This window comes from Silurus aristotelis, assembly GCF_946808225.1.
Source record: "Silurus aristotelis genome assembly, chromosome: 19".
Lineage (NCBI taxonomy): Eukaryota > Metazoa > Chordata > Actinopteri > Siluriformes > Siluridae > Silurus > Silurus aristotelis.
The window spans coordinates 11791953-11813743 of record NC_139592.1 but is presented as its reverse complement, the minus strand read 5'-3'; the positions used below and the strand labels follow the sequence as shown (position 1 = coordinate 11813743).

The following is a 21791-nucleotide window of genomic DNA, read 5'->3' as shown; positions in this document are numbered from 1 at the left end:
CCTGTTTCGAGAGACTTTAGACCAGACTTATTTCTATGAAGGGCCAAACAATCAAACTTGATTGAGGGTAGTGGCAAAAAATAAATGTTGCAGTGCACCAAGCATTAAACTAAAATTCAAGAATTCATGGATCCTGTCATTTATGAATTAATATTAAGAATACATTAATTAATAAAAGCTTGACTTGCAGTTTCATTCGTCTTTATTTTTCAGAAAGGTTTTCCAAATGGCTTTTTTTTTCTCATATATGGATAGGAAGCTAGATAGGAAGTTTTTTCTATCTAGCTCGAAGGACCATATAAGGATTCTCACTTATTTTTTGTATTTTATAATGAATATATAATTAGCGGTGTGTTTCACTCTGCAACAAGTTGTTTCTTTTTGTGGCTGCTCTTCTAAATGGTGCAGTCAATACCAAAGAAATGTCCAAAAATGTGTGTGTGTGTGTGTGTGTGTGTGTGTGTGTGTGTGTGTGTGTGTGTGTGTGTGTGTGTGTGTGTATGTGTCTGCTTTCTGAAGACATGTTTTTGCTTTTTTAAAGGTTATTATTATTATATTGTGTATAGCAGCATCACGTTCTAAAATAACAGATGAAGACTGTTGATTAATGCCAAAGGAAGCTTGATTTGCTTTCAAAAGTTAATATATATACAGACAAAAGTAATGTGTTTCATCACTTCTTATGGTTTTGTTGTTTTAATGCAGATTATCCAGCCGGATGTTGATGATGAAATTTGACGAAACTTCCACAATCCTGTTTGTTTTGACATGTTTGTTTTTTTTTCCTCTTAATGGAACTTTATGCAACAAACGTGTAGAAAATATTATGATTTGCATTGCCTTCAGGTCATTTACAGTCAGCCCCAGAGTTATTGACACCTACCATGAAAACGAGCTAAAACAGACGCAGTGAGTGATATTTTGGGCTTAAATGCAGCTTTTGTTTCTCTTTAGCACATTGGTTTCAGACTTTGCAATGCTATAAGTAATATTTGGTGAAGCTGGTGGGATCTGTAACATTTGTCAAAGATAGAAGCACTTGTATGTGAATCTTAGACCACGTTTTTTTTTGGAGGATAAACAATTCTCCAGACAATTTAGCAACTGGCCATGTTTGTTATAAATAACAAAGACTATAATGTATTAAAAAGCAATTATTTTTTTAGTTGCTGAAATTTTCTTTCATTGTGCATTATATTTATTTATTTATTTTGTTAGTTATATCCAAATTTAAGCATTGGTGTAATAATTGCATGTAACCTAAGCAAATAATATGAATTTTGAACACTAATAATGAATGCAATAATAATAATAATAATAATATTAATAATAATAATAATAATAATAACAAATGAAATATAAAACAACACGATTTGTCATTGCATGCGTGTGTGTGGTGTTTTTCACATTCTAGTTACTGACTGCAATATTTTTTTTAAGCTCGCTTAATATACATTTCTAATTAAAGCAGAGTTGGGAACAATAGCTGGAATTAAGGTTCGTAATTGAGCTACTTGCCATTCATGACATGCTTCCTCACAACATATTTGGTGAGAAAAGTTACAGAATCTCTTTCCTCCTCACTCGATAATTTATTAGCTGATCAAATGTCTGCTTTGTGTCTCAGAGGGCACTTGGAGGAGAATAAATACTCTGCTGCATGTTTCCTCCAGCATGAGTTTGGTAGCATTGTAAATGGTAAATCTAATATAGAAGAGTTTTAGTTTTTTTTTTACTATTACTGGCATTGTTGAAATGCTGAACTTGACAAATAAGTGATGGTGAAATATATCATTCATGGATTTGCATAAATATACACATCAAAATTGTGCATAGATGGCACATTGCTCATAAATTAAAGTAGTGTTTCTCAGTGCTGGACCTAGAGTTGCATCGTATTACACATGCATTGTCTTTTTTCTCTAAACCAGCCAAAATTCATTTAAAGTTTGTTAATTATCTGATTGGTTTGGATTGACAAACACTGAGTTAAAAAAGTAAAACTGCTAGTGAGATGGTTTCAGGCAAGAATAAGTCCCATTTGGAGCTCTCTGTTATAACAGCTACAAAATTTTTTTTTTTGAGCTGCTTTAAGTAAATTCATCTGTGCTTTAGTCCATTATTAACAGAATCTGAAAATTGGATTCCCTATTTTCTTTTCACTTTGCAGACATCAATATGACAAGCCACACGGCTGCTTAACAGCTCGTAGCTGGGAGCACAGCTTTAAGACTGCTTAGTGAGAAGTAACATGACATGGAGTGTTCATGGAGTGTGTTCAGAAGAGTCCCAGAGCATGTAAATCCATTTTTTCCATGCTTACCCTGACTTGACGCATCATAAAACTTCAAAATGACTAAGGAAGCCCTTCTAGAGAGATATGCAGTGGCATAATGTGACAATTTACCTTCAAACAGTGTCTCCCTAAGCCTGTACTGTCTGGGGATTACGTCGGTTTGACTTGAGAGTGTGTCAAAGTGTGTGTTTGTAAGATTTGTTGGGCTAAGGCCTAGATCACTTGTGATACAAACAAATATGTCTGTATGTGTGTGCTTATTTATAATATACATTATACTATAACCTGATAGAATATTTTCTATCTATCTTTATTCCATCTTCTATCCATCTTTATATATATATATATATATATATATATATATATATATATATATATATATATATATATATATATATATATATCAGTTTATAGTAAACACCTATCATTTCAAGTAAAGTCTGCTTGTGTTCAAGAGCAATGCAGACTCATGAAAAGATGGGAGACTCAATGAGCAAGATCCCTGATGCATATAATAGACTATAGGGAGCTGATTTAAACCTTGACAAATCTTTATTCTAACTGATAAGCAGACAAGCTGGGACTGCACTGTAGGCTTTTGAGTATTCTAGTTGTTTAAGTCATCGCCTTAGTAAAAGTGCATTATGTGGCGGAGAAAACCCATTTTGAAGGCCGTGTTTTGGTTCTGTGTTTGGCCTCAATCAGACATTCCTCGAAATCCCTTCAATTCACCCCAGCAACAGTCTAAAATCGTAAAACACGCAGCACAGCCAGGCAATCCTCCTGTAAGCAAAAGAAAAAGCACTTCAAAGAAATTTGACAACAAAAACAGGAAAATCAGAAAATGTTGGTGAAAGCTTATATAGAGCTTTGGATTATTTAAATGGTCTGCTTTACAAAACTCCTTTATTAAAAAGAAAGAAAGACAGGGACTATATCCTGGAATTCACATTTCAAGTCATTTAAAAACTGAATGTGTTTTATCTGTATAACTTGGCTTACAGGCTGCTGAATCACATATCATATAGTTTTAATGTTATTGTAATAGTGTGCTGATTAAGAAGCCAAAAGAACCATAGCTAACAATGCACTCTTAACATTTGTTAGGAATCAACATGAGATGATAGTCATGTGGTCAGAGTATTATAACTGGCCATACAAGTACTTAGAACGTTTCAATTCTTGCTCATCTCCATCTTCCATCATGGAAAAATAGAAATCTAATCTTGAGAAATGTTGAGAAATATTGGCACATTTCGACTAATGCACCTAAGGGTTGTGAAGTTGTGTTTTGTTATGTTTTGGAGTCTTTTCACTGATTTTTGCTCCCATGCCTTACACGCTAATATTATACCAGCTAATCTAAGGAAATTTTATTCCTTGCCACTTGCTCATTAGGCATAAATACACATTGCTCACATAAACTCTTAAATTCTGTAAAGCTGTTTTAAGACAATGTATATTGTGAAACACGCTATAAAAATTAACTTGAGTTGACTTAATCTTAGAATACATCTAATATGTGGAGGTAGAAATGTGACTTTCTTTGCAAGACATTTTGTCTTTGTAGTTTGAATGCTGTCAGTAGTCATTACTTTAGCAGCTTTATTATTGTTGTTGTTATTATTATTATTATTATTTTTATTTTATTATTTTTAGTTTCTATTAACATTGTCATTTCATACCTAATACATTTTTAACCTTGGCTTTGCAGGTCAGGCATTTCTCAGGTCAAACTAACCTACTGGATGCTGGAAATCTCACACGCTTCTGGGAGCTGAAGATGAAGTTATTATGGAAACCGTTTTTGCTGCTATCAGTCATGGAGTGTCTTACAGGTACATGAACTGTTCAGTTTCACTTTTGGGAAATTAGTGCTGTGTCTATGTCAACTTGGCAATAAAAGATCAACTCTGACAATTGAAAGTTCTGGGCAGGGGGAAATTGGCACTTATATAGGAGGAAAGGCTGAATAGGCTTTGTTCTGTAATGCAGAGGATTGATCTGAAACTCCTATCGGGATACACTTCTTAAAAGTAAAACTATTTGATGAAACAGTGTGTTTCAAACTTTAAATGTTTTTTCTTTGCTCAGTTCAGATTGATATTAGGATTAGTGTTTTTCTTGCTTTAACATCTGGTACTGCATTAGAGGAGTGTTTAAATAGGTTTCAGTAAAAGAAATACAAATTATGAATTTAAAACATTGAGCAGAAGATTATTTTACATTATATTATTATTTATGTATTCAAACAAACTGGATTTTTTAAAAGGTAGATTTATTTAACACACACACACACACACACACACACACACACACACACACACACACACACACACACACACACAAAGTAAAAAAAAAATTTTACACAAAACTAGACTGAAATTATTTTGTTTAAAAGTGAACTAATGCTGCATTCACTTTTCACTACCAATTTAGTAACATTCATTCTCCTGTTTTGTTTTGTTCTTTAAATTGGCTTTTTTGTCTTATGGCTAAAGATATTATTTTTTAGCTGTTTAAATGAGTACACTTTTGCTCTTCAGTCTTAGACTAATGATGTCACACACACACACACACACACACACACACACACACACACAAACACACACACATTAGATAGTATTCAATACTTATAATAGGCTAATCATATTTATGCAACTGCAAAAAATGTATCAGGAAACTCGCTCCCGGGCTGCAGCTCTACAGTTTAACATTAAAATGGAACACTATTCTAACAAGATTGAGAAACGGCTAAAAGACCTTTAGACATAAAGCAATTACACTGTTGTTATGTAAATTAATGGGGATACACAAATGGGGATTTATATACAGTATAAATATATATATATATATATATATATATATATATATATATATATATATATATATATATATATATATATATATATATATATATATATACAGTGAGGAAAATAAGTATTTAAACACCCTGCTATTTTGCAAGTTCTCCCACTTAGAAATCATGAAGGGGTCTGAAATTGTCATCGTAGGTGCATGTCCACTGTGAGAGACATTATCTAAAAAAAAAAAATCCAGAAATCACAATGTATGATTTTTTAACTATTTATTTGTATGATACAGCTGCAAATAAGTATTTGAACACCTGAGAAAGTAAATGTTAATATTTGGTACAGTAGCCTTTGTTTGCAATTACAGAGGTCAAACGTTTCCTGTAGTTTTTCACCAGGTTTGCACACACTGCAGGAGGGATTTTGGCCCACTCCTCCACACAGATCTTCTCTAGATCAGTCAGGTTTCTGGCCTGTCGCTGAGAAACACGGAGTTTGAGCTCCCTCCAAAGATTCTCTATTGGGTTTAGGTCTGGAGACTGACTAGGCCACACCAGAACCTTCATATGCTTCTTACAGAGCCACTCCTTGGTTATCCTGGCTGTGTGCTTCGGGTCATTGTCATGTTGGAAGACCCAGCCTCGACCCATCTTCAATACTCTAACTGAGGGAAGGAGGTTGTTCCCCAAAATCTCGCAATACATGGCCCCGGTCATCCTCTCCTTAATACAGTGCAGTCCCCCTGTCCCATGTGCAGAAAAACACCCCCAAAGCATGATGCTACCACCCCCATGCTTCACAGTAGGGATGGTGTTCTTGGGATGGTACTCATCAATCACCACGAGGTGAGATCTTGCATGGAGCCCCAGTCCGAGGGAGATTGACAGTCATGTTTAGCTTTTCCTATTTTCTAATGATTGCTCCAACAGTGGACCTTTTTTCACCAAGCTGCTTGGCAATTTCCCCGTAGCCCTTTCCAGCCTTGTGGAGGTGTACAATTTTGTCTCTAGTGTCTTTGGACAGCTCTTTGGTCTTGGACATGTTAGTAGTTGGATTCTTACTGATTGTATGGGGTGGACAGGTGTCTTTATTTAGCTAACGACCTCAAACAGGTGCATCTAATTTAGGATAATAAATGTAGTGGAGGTGGACATTTTAAAGGCAGACTAACAGGTCTTTGAGGGTCAGAATTCTAGCTGATAGACAGGTGTTCAAATACTTATTTGCAGTTGTATCATACAAATAAATAGTTTAAAAATCATACATTGTGATTTCTGGATTTTTTTTTTTAGATTATGTCTCTCACAGTGGACATGGACCTCTGATGACAATTTCAGACCCCTCCATGATTTCTAAGTGGGAGAACTTGCAAAATAGTAGGGTGTTCAAATACTTATTTTCCTCACTGTATATATATACAAAAAAGCCAAAAAGAATAAACAGAAAAGCCATACAGAAAAGCCAAAGCCTTTTCTGCTGGCCTAAAGAGTATCAGAAGCACTGACCTACATTTACAACCTAAATTTTAATATTTGTTGCATGAAATTGTATTAATTTATTCCCAACAGTTTATTCTCTTCACTTCGTAGTGTTTCTCTTGGCTGAACTGCTTCCAGTACGTGTATTTGTATGTGGATGTTCGATTTTTTTTGTCCAATCAGATTTGAGCCTCTATGTGCTGCCATGTGAATGTAATCTGCTTAGGGCCTGCAAAGTCTGTTCTGCTGGCCTTTTTTAAACATAGTCTCCTAAATAAATAGCTCTGTTTCTTTAACCAATCAGATTTCATATTTGCATTACAAGGCCAGCTAGCTGTCCCAGAGTAGCGTCAGCATTTTTCCGTCCTCTGATTGGTTGGTCAGAGGGAAACTGTTACAGTCAAGTTCGACTGGCAAAAATGTCTGTAGCTTTGCACACATGAATACATCAGGGTTAGACCTTTTTACGCCTATGGAGGAAGACAAATTTATTTGGTCTCGGACATACTTAAAAATCCATTTTGAAGAAAAGCTAGACATCGCGAGGAGAGGTCGGCCACCCCGAAGCTAGCTAGCGTGTCTCAGCCCAGTAAAGGGTTCCAGACCCACTTCCAGGCCAGTGAATACTAGCTTTACCACTGGGTTAAAGACTTTGAGGAGCGGTGCAAATTATGAGTGAGTAGTGAGTAGGTTGTCATGTTATTAGACAAATATTGATTCAGAACTGCTCCAGATGATGTAGGTGGCACAGTTGTGGTTGTAGTGTAGAGGTTTGGAGTTGTCTCAACTGGGTTTCTTGTTTTAAAAATGGTAAAATGGTATTCACCATCCATATGTGAAATGCCTCTCTCTCTGTAATGATACACGTTGTTATATTGCGTTTTTGTATAGTATTGGTGGTTACTATAATTGCGATGTGATAGTGGTGGTATTAAGAGGTGAATTAGGTCGGATAAGTCCCCACTAAAGGCCCAGTACCCAAATGCACGGCCCGCCACTGTAAGCATGTATACTAAGTATTTTTGAATTGTGGACCCTGTACATTTGATTAATCACACATTTTAATACACCACTGAGCACCATTGTGGCTTCTTGCATGGGTGGAGCCACAAAACCTCAGGCAAATAAAATGCAGCCATAGCTTTTAGGATGATTTATGCCAAGATACATTACATTACATTACAGTAAAAAGACCAGGGACTCAAAGAGAGAAATAGAAAGCTGATACCTATTTTGTCAGGACCCTATTGTTCAGACACTTAGTTATCTACACTCAACATTTAGCAAAATTGTGTTTCATTGTTTGATTTGCTCTCCACATTACATCACATTAACACAGAACACAAGTGAACATTTTATTAAATATTATTTAATAGAAGGTAACATTTTTGGTTTTTTTCCACTTTCAAAGATTGTTTGGATTATAAATCATTCCACGGGCCGAAATGGAGGATGGAGCCCAGTGATTTAATATTGCCAGTTGGTTTACCGGAAGAAGAGGCCACACTCACCTGTGATGCCAAAGGCTTTCCTGCTCCTCAATACAGGTAAATTGGTACTTTTTCTGTTGCTTTACTGGAACTTTTTACACTCTTTGTGTCACATCTTAGTGCATCAAGCTTTATACAACTTTTTAAAAAAATTTTGAATTTTTGAACATGTTATAAGAAATTTCAAAAGAAATCCACTGCAGTAGTTTAGCTTAATAAGTCTTTACTTGAATAGTACATTTGTGTGCTCTAATCTTGTGTAAGGTAGAAATATCTTTAGTGTATTGGATATGCATATAAAAAAAAAAAACAGATGTCATTTTTGTTTTGGTACATTGCTGCTTTGTGGAGTTGCTGTATGAATTATGGATATGAGACTTCACCAACTTAGCATAAATCAACTCTTACTAACTTAGCATAAATCTTACCATGAATAAATCTTTGTCAAATGCTGTCAGAATCATGCGCAGTAGAAACTAATGAACTAATAGAGGCGCTAAAATAGTAAACATTAACCCACAAGCATTCTCCAATATGTGTAAATTTTATGTAACAGGTTATTTTGTATTTGTCTTATACCATTTTGAAAGCTACTAAGAATTAGCGTTGAACATAATATTAGCTAGAAGCTGATAAGTGTCATTGTACGTTGAGTATTGAGTGAAATATTTGTTTGATTTTTGTTTTAAATTATGCCAATACAGTGGTACCTCGACATACGAGTGCCCTAACATACAAGTTTTTTGAGATACGAGCGGTCACTCGGACGATTTTTTGCTTTGATACGCGAGCAAAAACTTAAGATACGAGCTCGAGACGCGGCTGCAAGATGGCGAATCGAAGCCATAAAGCGAAGATTGTGACGAAAATTAAGATAAGCAAAGAAGAAAAAGGAAAAATGTTTAAGTTTAAGGATACGTAGTGTGCAGGAGTGATAGTAAAAAAAACGGGTTTTTCCTCCGCCTCCGCTTATCGCCTCTCCCACCCCCCCCTCCGCACACTCAGACACACACACACACAAACACCCCACTGGTGTTTTTGTTAGCTCAAGTCGTCTCATCTCCAAGGAAAATACACTGAATAAAACCTTATTATATCTTTACATTGTCTTTTATTATGTTTTTATACAATATTTGTAATTTATAAATACATTTTTCTTATTCAAAAACACGTAACAAAAACAACTGGGGTGGCATTTTGGGGGCTGGAACGAATTAATGGCATTTCAATTAATTTCAATGGGGAAATTTGCTTTGAAATACGAGCAATTTGACATACGAGTTTAATTCTTTCCGTAACCTTGCTCGTATGTCAAATTGCTCGTATTTCAAAGCAAATGTATGTCAAGGTACCACAGTAATTCATATACACTATATGGCTAAAATTATGTATACACCTAACCAGCACACACATTTGGGGTTCTACCAGAAAGTGGGAAACACACAATATTATTGGATCTTCATACATGCTGCAACATTACAATTTCCCTAGAACTAATAGGCCCAACCCTGTTCTAGTAAGACAAAAATCCTTCATAGAGCCCTGCCTTCATCCCCACTGGACCCCTTTGAGAACAACTGCAAACACTTATTGAAACCAAGGTCTCCTCAACTGATAGAAGTGACTGACTTTATTAATACTTTTGTGGCTGAATAAGCACAAATCCTTACAGCCATATTTCAAAATCTGGTAGCAATCCAGTGTGGAATTTGTTATAAGGAAGGCGGATTATGTTTGGTGTTAGATGTTCAAAAAACCACATGGGTGTGATGGTCAAGTTTCCACAAACCACAGACAAACACATCTGAAGCAATTGGTCCAAATTTATTCTGAATGTAATACACACATTTCACATGTAATTTCACATTATAACCAGACAGTTTACGAGGCAAAAAACGGAAAAGAAAAAGAAAATAGAAAATATGCAAAATAACAGTAGCATTCTTACGCATATTCTAAATCACTTGGTTATGTTAACATTTGATACGTGGATGCTAGCAATAACCATTTCTTCTAATAAAAGAAAATCACATACTGTATATATTTAAGCTAAAAAGTCTTATTTAAAGGTTAAATTTGGGAAATACAAGAAGATTGAATATTTGTTGGCTTAGTGCAAAGAAAAAAAAGGCAAGACAAATAGTTGTATTTTATTTTTATATTTTTTATTTCACATTGACTTTATTTGATTTGTCAATACAATACTTAGAATACTTAGTAACTTTTCATTTTTTCTTTTTGTTGTCCCAAAGTATATTTTCATATAATGCTATAAATATTATAATCATGTTATAATATTCAAACTGACTTAGTTTACTATTTATTTATCTATTTGTCTATAGTACTTGATTTGAAGTTGATAGACAATATTTTTATATAAAATTAATTGTGTGAAAAAAAAAAAACCATCTGATACACATAGCCCTAATCCCAAAGGAGTTCCATTCGTACAAATTTTGCAGCCATTAATTTATATCCTACCCACTGCACTCATCGAAGAGGACATTCAGGATTTGAAAGGATATCAAGATTCATTTTAGAGCTGTCACATATATCAAGCATGATGAGTACATTTGAAGCAGTGACATTTGTTTTCTCTATCCTGTCACACATCAAGGACACTAGTGATGTCTTTGATGTGGTGGCCACAGATTGCAGAGTTGAAACTGTTTCTGTCCTGAAATCTAGATAGCTGTGAGCAAACATTTCTGAAAATTGTGTATATAATGTTTTGTGAATTAAGTGATCTTGCCAGGTTGGTACAAAATAATCATATAGGATAAAAATATATATATTTTTTAATTCACTAATAGCTGGATAGAGTGATCTTGATAATGATAAAAAAATATATATATATTTCTGGGCATAGACAATGTTAAACACTGGGATTTTCTTTTAATTTGTACTATTTTTTTTTTATATTTTTACCATCTTTCAATCTGAGCTTGGAGAATATTGAATTCCGGTATAGTATGCAAACTATTAAAAAAAAGTAAATTGCACAATGCGCTATTATCAAAATACGGAATTGTTTTTATCCATGAAAATGGCTGTTGTATAGACAAAGGATGAAAGCTCACATGGTATTCAAAGCCCAGCCTGTAAAGTGAATTAAACAAATCCAAAGCGGCAGCTCACTGTCAGAGAATCAGGAAAGTGAGTGATAATGCCCATTACACATTCTCAGTATTCAGCCACACACTGAAAAAAATTTAATAATTACTTCTGCTGGATTGCACTGGTGTTGTAAGACGAAGTGTAGTGTAATACATCTTCCAGCTTGATCGCTATTTGTTTTTGTGTGTATGTGTGTGCGTGTGCAGAAAGGTGGAGCCAAGATTTTACAAGCCAGCTGAGAGCAACTGGCCGATGCTGGCTGAGCGTGTGCTTGAGAATGATTTCTTTCTTGGCCGGATGACGAGTAGGCTGCCAAAGCTAAGGAAGTCCACAGGTGCAGGATGTCTGTGGAGGATAGTGCAGAGATAGTTGAGCAGATGAACCTGAAGCTTCAGAGCCCAGAGGGCCACTCTCATCCGATGAGCCTTTGCAAAATTGATATGAACTGCAAGAGTTTATTCGAGTTTATCCACAGTGACACATTCCAAAAAAACGCCCTGAGGCATCTATATCCTCACTTCACACCCGCCTCTTTCTGCCTCACTTGTGTTGTCACTCTGTCTGGATGTAGCACCTATTTGGAACTGGGTGACAAGTGCCCTTGATAGGGCCTGGATCTCTGTACGTCTATTTTTAACAAGCCTGTCAATGCGAAGCAGATTACATCTGTATTTCCCGTAAGAAGCAGCTGGTAATTTGGCCAAAATGCTTGTATGATCACCTGTAATGCTTTGATGTTTGGACTAGTTTTGTTCCTGCTGCCAGCTTACATCCAAGCTCCATTTGCTTTGTACATTTATTAGGTACAAATCACAACACTGACAATGAGCAGGCCTTAAAAATTCAAGGCTGCTTGTGGGAGCTGGACTAATGCAAGGACAGTACCATCAAAAGAAACAGCCATCAAAGAAAGCAAACAATACTTTGAAATACTTTGAAATACTTGTGCGAGTTCCAGCTTGTGGGTGGCGACGACCAGCCTGTGAGGTAACAGTGAATTTTTCGATACCAAATGTGCAAAGCACCTCATGCATCAACCTGATAAACACACCAGGAGGCGTCTGTTATTACCAGCCTTATGGGGATTGGGCTATCAAATAATCTTCCAAGCATCATGGGATTCGGTTGCTTTAGGCATCGTCTTCTTTTATTTATTTTCGTTATTTCCTCCCTGGAAATAAAAATAAGCATGTGGTGCCTTCCTGCATCAGTTCCTGCGCAGATGCATCTACTGAACACCCGCCAAAATAAATGATTGGCAAGCTGTAGGATCCTCTCTGGCTCTTTGAGAGGCCTCCTGCAGGATCCTGCAAGTATGAAGAAGGAGGGTTGATGATCCTCTTTAATAGGGATTTAATAACCAATAAAGAGAATAAACCAGAAAAAAAGTCAAATATTTCTGAAACAGTACTGGAGGCAGTAACTAGCGCCACACCTACATTTGGCAAGACTTTTGATTTAGCATTGCACACGCACATAGAGTTTCACATGCACTTTCTGTGCACACATCTGCTGGTTCTTTGATTTCTGTGCTCCTCTAAAACAAATTCATGCTGTTGGATCCAGCCAAGGTGTAAATGTGTGTGTGTGAATGTGTGTGTGCAGGGTGCATCCTTAAAGCCAGTGTTTCTGCTTTCGGCTTTAGACTACCACCTACCACACCGTGATTAGAATACAGCCATTACTGGAGATGAATTAAACCGTTATAATGTTTAGGTTATGCCTGGCTGATTGTGTGTTCAAAGATGTGAATTATTGCAGAAAATGTGATAGAGATGAAAAACACGTTTGTGCTACATTTACAAATACAACCTAAATTGTTTTAATCTTATATGATGGTTAAATGATTTCAATGTTCTTCAGTGTGCACGGTTTGTCATTTTCAAGGTATGGCTGTACAAATATAGTACCTATAAATTATCCAGTGGCTTCAGATAAAATCTAGTGCAACATTTTGTTTGTGGAGAGCTCGGGTGCTCACAGAGGAGGGAATAGGAGGCAGGTGACAGGTTGTCCACAGAAATTGGCTTTATTTTTGCCACAGTCAAATTTTCAGCCCCCTAATGTTTTAACACACTTGCACGCACGCACACACACACACACACACACACACACACTTCGCTCTCCGTTTCCGTCTCTCTCTCTCACGCAGGCTTCATCTTGCCCCTTTTTAATCCTTTGTGAACTGAAACAGAGCACACTCATTAATAAAACTGCACAGGTGTATGATCCTTTTCACTCATCCTCAGACTCTCACCCTCCATTTACAAACCAGTGCTCAACCACACCACCTCTTCAACAGTTTCATTATTTTTTTTTTACTGAGCATCTTTCAAAAGGAAAATGTTGAATAAATTGAATGAGTAAATAAATGGACTGATGCTTTGCATATCAAATGACTGTAATATTGCATATGAGTGCAGGGTAACATTTGACGTGTTGTAGTCAGACTTAAGAGCTAAGAGACTAATGATAACACTTAATGCCACTTAAATATGTCTTTAAATTGTCACAGCCACGCACATACATATACACAGTAACATGCATATAATATTACTATTATACATATTTTACAATTTATTTATTAATTTAAGTATTTCATAATGAACATTTAACTCAACTCATCATAATGCAGAAAGAGTTTGAGCTTAATCTATTGATGTGTATGTATATATATATATATATATATATATATATATATATATATATATATATATATATATATATATATATATATATGTATATATATATATATATATATAAATATATATATATATATATATATATATATATATATATATATATATATATATATATATATATATATATATATATATAAAAAGCTGTGACTAAAACAAATGCAAAAACTTTACATAGGCAGATCATTGGCATAGGCAGTTGTCATTTTTCAAATTAAAACACCCTGCAAATCACGAAAGTTAATCGAATGCAAATAAAGAGTGCATTTTTTATATATATATATATATATATATATATATATATATATATATATATATATATATATATATAAAATGTCTTCTGATATTATGAATATCATGCATTAGCATTAAATGAAATTCATTGTAACGCCATTCAATTTATTAACACATGATTAATGCAGTGCGCATTTCTGTTTGCCAATTTTTATAAAATATTCAAATAAATAAATAAATGAATAAATAAATAAATAAATAAATAAATAAATAAATAAATAAATAAATAAATAAATAAATAAATAAAAAAGTGGCTAAATTTAAACCAGGCAACACATTTATTCACGTCATCATTTCTTTACTTATATCTAAAAAATTATTAAATAAACTCCAACAAAAAATACCAATGCACAAAGTCTCAAATTGAGCACCAAAATCCACCATGATGCACACATCTGACAATTAAAACCGTCCATGTTAAAACATAGCAAAAGTTCTGTTTGGTGTCCTTATAATTTAAGTAATTTAAAACACCATAATTACTTGAAATACTTTACAATAATATTTTGTCTTCATGCTCTATGTTGGGTATTATCTCACTAATAATAAACATACATTTGCATAAAGCATCTATATTTATCCATGCCCAGGTTGATAAAAGTAAAAAAAACCTGGAAAAGTATTAATTTAAGGTGCATTTAAAACAGATAAGAATGTGTGGTTAAGTTGCGATTAATCACGAGTTAACTCATGACAATCATGTTATTAATTGCGATTAATTTTTCAATTGTTTGACAGCCCAAATATATATATATTTAGATTATTATATATATAATATATACAGTGAGGAAAATAAGTATTTGAACACCCTGGTATTTTGCAAGTTCTCCCACTTAGAAATCATGGAGGGGTCTGAAATTGTCATTGTAGGTGCATGTCCACTGTGAGAGACATAATCTAAAAAAAAAAATCCAGAAATCACAATATATGATTTTTAAACTATTTATTTGTATGATACAGCTGCAAATAAGTATTTGAACACCTGTCTATCAGCTAGAATTCTGACCCTCAAAGACCTGTTAGTCTGCCTTTAAAATGTCCACCTCCACTACATTTATTATCCTAAATTAGATGCACCTGTTTGAGGTTGTTAGCTGCATAAAGACACCTGTCCACCCCATACAATCAGTAAGAATCCAACTACTAACATGGCCAAGACCAAAGAGCTGTACAAAGACACTAGAGACAAAATTGTACACCTCCACAAGGCTGGAAAGGGCTACGGGGAAATTGCCAAGCAGCTTGGTGAAAAAAGGTCCACTGTTGGAGCAATCATTAGAAAATTGAAGAAGCTAAACATGACTGTCAATCTCCCTCGGACTGGGGCTCCATGCAAGATCTCACCTCGTGGGGTCTCAATGATCCTAAGGTAGGTGATAAATCAGCCCAGAACTACACGGGAGGAGCTGGTCAATGACCTGAAAAGAGCTGGGACCACCGTTTCCAAGGTTACTGTTGGTAATACACTAAGATGTCATGGTTTGAAATGCATGGCACGGAAGGTTCCCCTGCTTAAACCAGCACATGTCCAGGCACATCTTAAGTTTGCCAATGACCATTTGGATGATCCAGAGGAGTCATGGGAGAAAGTCATGTGGTCAGATGAGACCAAAATAGAACTTTTGGGTCATAATTCCACCAAACGTGTTTGGAGGAAGAAGAATGATGAGTACCATCCCAAGAACACCATCCCTACTGTGAAGCATGGGGATGGTAGCATCATGCTTTGGGGGTGTTATTCTGCACATGGGACAGGGGGACTGCACTGTATTAAGGAGAGGATGACGGGGGCCATGTATTGCGAGATTTTGGGGAACAACCTTCTTTCCTCAGTTAGAGCATTGAAGATGGGTCGAGGCTGGGTCTTCCAACATGACAATGACCCGAAGCACACAGCCAGGATAACCAAGGAGTGGCTCTGTAAGAAGCATATCAAGGTTTTGGCGTGGCCTAGTCAGTCTCCAGACCTAAACCCAATAGAGAATCTTTGGAGGGAGCTCAAACTCTGTGTTTCTCAGCGACAGGCCAGAAACCTGACTGATCTAGAGAAGATCTGTGTGGAGGAGTGGGCCAAAATCCCTCCTGCAGTGTGTGCAGACCTGGTGAAAAACTACAGGAAACGTTTGACCTCTGTAATTGCAAACAAAGGCTCCTGTACCAAATATTAACATTGACTTTCTCAGGTGTTCAAATACTTATTTGCAGCTGTATCATACAAATAAATAGTTAAAAAATCATACATTGTGATTTCTGGATTTTTTTTTTTAGATTATGTCTCTCACAGTGGACATGCACCTACGATGACAATTTCAGACCCCTCTATGATTTCTAAGTGGGAGAACTTGCAAAATAGCAGGGTGTTCAAATACTTATTTTCCTCACTGTATATTTATAATATTTAATTGTGGTACTTAAATTGACAACAGTTTGTGAGCTGCCTTTAAAGTTCCATTAAGTTTCAGGAGTCAGATCAAATATATAAGCAAATCTTTGTGTATAATTAATTGTAGGTGGTCATTGAACGGCACACTGATTGATTTGAGGGCTGATAATCGACGGCGTCTTTCTGGAGGGAATCTAGTGATTAGGAACCTGGACCTCGCAGAGGATGCAGGAATCTACCAGTGCACTGCTTTTAGCTCACTGGGAGCCATTCTCAGCAGGAGAGCGAGCCTTCAGTTTGCATGTGAGTTATTATATATACCTGTTTACACTAAATAGTTTACTTCACATTGAGTTCAGAGAGTTCCATTTTTGGCTATTTAACTAAATAATGCCACTAGTTAGTGGCATTTAAGTTGTATTGTGATTCTTCTACTTCCTACATTACAGACTTGAATTTTAAAACTCAAACAAGAAGTGCTGTGTCAGTGCGCCAAGGCCAAGGAGTAGTTTTACTCTGTGGTACACCCATATATGCAGGAGGTTAGGCTTTGAAACATTATTTGGCAATTCCCAGCCTTTTAATATGTTTGTGTAACTATTTACTTCAGCTCTTGTAGATCTGAAGAACTGCTAACACATTTATGTCCATGCTTCAATCGCTTCTGTAGAGCTGCATTTTGCCTGGGTGTTCAACGAGTACCCATATTTTGTCCAGCAAGACAGCAGACGTTTTGTCTCCCAAGAGACTGGAAACCTTTACATCGCTAAAGTGGAGCCTTCAGATGTTGGGAACTACACATGCGTGGTGGTAAATCGCATTACAAAGGTCAAAATGTTGAGCTCTCCCACTCCGCTGGTCCTGAGGACAGATGGTGAGAATGTTTTCACTTTCACAATCTAATCAGCAGCTATGAGCTAAAAGTTAAATATGACTTAATGCAGTCCGCAACATGCCTATTCAAATATTACATATAGTGATACAATATTCTTTCTCACATATTTTTCACAAATACCTGCAGAACTTGCTTTGAAGATTGTTACCATGGTTGCACACATTATTCAGTTTAATTTCACATGTAGTACTTTTAACAGTAGACATTGTCACAAAGCAGCTTTATGAATGTTCAGTATAGATTTATATTTTCGTAAAGAGCAAGGTCAAAGAAAAAGTGATGACATGAGGAAGAAAACATGAGAGAAGCTACACTCAAAGGAAACTCATACTTGTCTTGTGACACGGGATAGTGTCATTATAAATCATTAAAAGTATTTCGGTGTAGACGAGTTAAACAACACTAATTGTTTTAAAATGATGTTCAGTATGAGCATGTTAAAAAAAGGAATCCTGGGATATACAGATTATTCACTGAAACAAACATAAGAAGTTAGGAAGTGCAGATCTTTAGAGTAGCCATTGTTTTATTGCATTTTGTATTTTTGGAGCTTTGAAAAACTCCTACTTGCTCTGTATGATAAAATCTCTCACTGTTCCCTTCAAATCAAGCAAACCTTACCAAAACAAAATATTCTCCAACAGTGCAAAAGCAGCTGCAAACTCTGCATGGCACCCACTGTGTGAGCTTCAAAATAGTAAAAAATTGTTTCTAGACAGCTTTTTTTTTCCAATTTCATATTGAAATGATATTTTCAAGCTGTTTTTGCTTTTCTGTCTCACAGGTGTGATGGGTGAATATGAGCCCAAAATAGAAGTTCATTTCCCTGATATGGTTCCAGCAGCCAAGGGCTCCATTGTGATCCTGGAATGTTTTGCTCTGGGGAAGTAAGTACAGCGCTTTAGTAGTTTTAATCTGGACCTGTCTCTGTAGTTCTTTTACTACACACACACACACACACACACACACAGAATCGAAAAAACATTGCCAAATGAGAGTCTCTGAGTTTAAAATGACAATCTAACTACCTCTGCCACCAAGCTTCAAGTGTGTTGTGGTTGGATCGTTCAACATGACAGTATCCAAATCCGCACAATAATGGTTCACAATTTACAGAATTAAGCTTTTGGCATGAGAACCTGTAGAGTAAGCTAATGAGCTCCATAAGACAGCAACTAGAAACCTAGAGGATCTGGAGAGTTTTGATCTGAGGATTAATTATTTTGCATTCTTTGAATGTTACAAATAATGTGGTTTTGGTAGCATGCCAATAGTAAAGGAGTTGACCAGAGTTGTATTTTTCTTAGCCCAGTGCCTGAAATAACATGGAGGAGAGCTAATGGTGTTCCTTTCCCAAACAAAGTGAAGATGAAGAATTCTAATGTCGTTCTGGAGATTCCCAGTTTCCAACAAGAGGATGCGGGTGGTTATGAATGTGTGGCAGAAAACAAAATGGGCAGGAACACTGTGAAAGGACGACTTGCCTTCCATGGTAAGTTTCTGGTTGCGTGTATGTGTATTTAAGTGCAAAGTCTGTGTGTTTTATCCCACGAAAGCTTTTTTTGATTAATAGGATTTTTCTTAAAACAGCTGTTATGACTCAGTAAACCAACCATGACATGCAAATATAATAAAGATAGGGTGGTTGGAAGAAACAAAATGTATTTGCTTTGATTGTGTATTTTTGTAACTAATACCCAGGCCACAAAAGGAAGACAACAGTGAAAGCAGTTTTGCTACCTAAGCTATGCAAAACATACTAATTCAAGGACTGCACAGGAAGGACTCTATCAACATATTAAATAGAAATAGAAAACCCAAAACAATAAGTCAGAGATCTGCAAAAAGCATGCACCAATGGTCTGGGCTTGAAAGACATATTCTTAGATCAATATACAGTACAACAAAAAAATATTGATTTTACATGTATAACGTGTCTCATGCTTGTTTTTATTCTGAGTGTTTGGACTCCAAAGCAAGACAGCTTTGTGCCGGCGCTTCCATTATTTCAAATTCTCATCATTATCTTAGAGCAGAAAAGGATTTTTTCTATTTCATTGGAGGTTTTCCAATTATTTTCCATTCAGTGCTTTTCTATTCTGCCATGAGCCTTGTATAGTTTCCATGACTACATGGCTGAGAACAAAAAAATAAACCTTGTTTAATTGGTGTTGGCAGAAAGCATTGTGTGCAATAACAAGTGTCAGTGGTGTTAAATGTTGATGGAAACATCTTTTAGCATGTTCAGGAATTCAGAAAGGTGACGAACAGAAACCTTTTTTTTTTTTTTTTTGCAGATAATCAAATTAATTAAGTCTCATCAGAATGGCTAAAGCCTCCAATCATATACTTCTTCCCACAACTCTGGTTGGTATGCAGCCAACTCCACAAAGCCACCAATATCTGGGATATGTTGCTTGTCAACAATTTGGTGCATTTGTGCAACAGGGTTCTCCACATGAAATTAATTCTTTATTAAAATCGCTTGCCTGGGACAACTGCTGAAATTCTCAGTTGGGTACCATATAACGTGCTTCGCAGTACTCACTGTGCACAGCACTCACAGTATACACTGCTATAATCTTTTTTTATATTTAACTGTAAAATGTATAGATAGATCAATCACCATTCATAACCTTAACATGATTTGAACACAATTTTTAATCTGGAGATTGAAATTCTACCATTGCACCACATATATTGTACTAATCTAAAAGCTTTTCACATGGTAGATGGCTTTGCACCGACTTCCTTTTTTTTGAATGCACACTCACACAGCAAATTTCATACAGTAGATTTTTCACACCATACACAAAATGTAGTTTCTGTGGCAGTGCAGTCTGATAGCAAAAGTTCTCATATAAACAGGTTGACCAAAGGCTATATGATATCCGTGTGTCTCCAACATCAGATTTTTCAGAATCACGTGGCGACTCCTACCCGTGCTACTTTTCAACTGCTTAAAAAAAATAAACATAGGGCAAAAGATTGTTGACATTTTTTATTAGCAAACAAAGATCATTTAGCTAGACAGCACAGTTAATATCCAAATCCTTTCTGCTGTTCAGTTTTATAGACTTTATATAGGCTTTGTAAAGTCATCGTGGGGTCCTGGCAAGAGAGCAAATTATTGCTTTATTTCAGTACACTGGGTGACTCTTTATAATGTTAATTAACAATTCAAGACTTTTCCCGATGCCAAGACAGGCCAAGTTGCTAAGTGCTAGTAGATGGATAAAATTAGTAAATTCCCATTAGTAATGCTGCACAGTACACAACACAACACAACAGTAAGCCAATTATACAATCGCAAACATCTTTAATCAATTTAGTAAAGTGGAGGCTTGTGTTTTGAGAGTTAGTCAGACCAGGCTGGATTTAGTATTATAAAAAGGTTATTCATATTCAATATATGTTAATCAATTTTGTGTTCTGTGTTCATGCTGAATAACAGTGATCAAATATGGCTAATAGTGCAGAGACTAAGCTCTTTGCTGAAACTAAGGGCCGATTGGTTCATAATTTTGGAGCTACGTGAGTAATATGGAAATGGTCTGGCTATACAAGACTCCAACAAACCAATAAACAAAACGTATACTGTACTTTTACGGGTGACTATACAAAAGAAGAAATCTAAAAATGAATTTTTAAAGCTGTCACTGATGGTCAAGGGTGGCTGCAGTGTATAATACATATAATATGTATGAATATTATGTATTATATGTATAATTTTAATACAAATTTCTCTACATTGTTACTGAATATAGTCATAATATTATGTAATATGTAGAGGTGCACTAATATGTATGGTCTATGCTTTGAAGCTCTAAATCTACCCTGTAAATCAGACACATTTAATGATACAGCATTTGTAATTGCACCTCATCCCATTTATTTTTCAATGCTACTAAAACTCATTTATTTGTTTGTACGTGGAAAAGCAAATTCAGCTTAGTCTTGTTGTCTGTGGGTAGCAAAGGTCATAAAACAAATCAATATACCAACAAAAGACTTCTAGCTTTTAAGAATGTACCTTTAACTTCTACCTTAAAAATATAGTTTCTTCCCTTTAATCTTATAAATCCCAAAAATATATAGTTATATTTATAGTATATATATATATATATATATATATATATATATATATATATATATATATATATATGTATATATATATATATATATATATATATATATATATATATATATATATATATATATATATATATATATATATATATATATATATACTGTATATATACAGTGAGGAAAATAAGTATTTGAACACCCTGCTATTTTGCAAGTTCTCCCACTTAGAAATCATGA

General features: G+C 35.4%; 1 protein-coding gene across 5 annotated transcripts in view; it reads left to right on the top strand.

Moving 5' to 3' along the window:
• Positions 1 to 21791, top strand: part of cntn3a.2 (contactin 3a, tandem duplicate 2) — a 101565-nt gene that overhangs the window by 29756 nt on the left and 50018 nt on the right. For all 5 annotated transcript variants that reach the window (XM_083570117.1, XM_083570119.1, XM_083570118.1 and 2 more), the window contains 7 exons: positions 4011 to 4134; positions 7999 to 8134; positions 16698 to 16873; positions 17020 to 17112; positions 17241 to 17444; positions 18250 to 18352; positions 18773 to 18957. In XM_083570117.1, the coding sequence (XP_083426243.1) occupies positions 4011 to 4134; positions 7999 to 8134; positions 16698 to 16873; positions 17020 to 17112; positions 17241 to 17444; positions 18250 to 18352; positions 18773 to 18957 (1021 nt within the window). The remainder of the gene's footprint in view (positions 1 to 4010; positions 4135 to 7998; positions 8135 to 16697; positions 16874 to 17019; positions 17113 to 17240; positions 17445 to 18249; positions 18353 to 18772; positions 18958 to 21791) is intronic.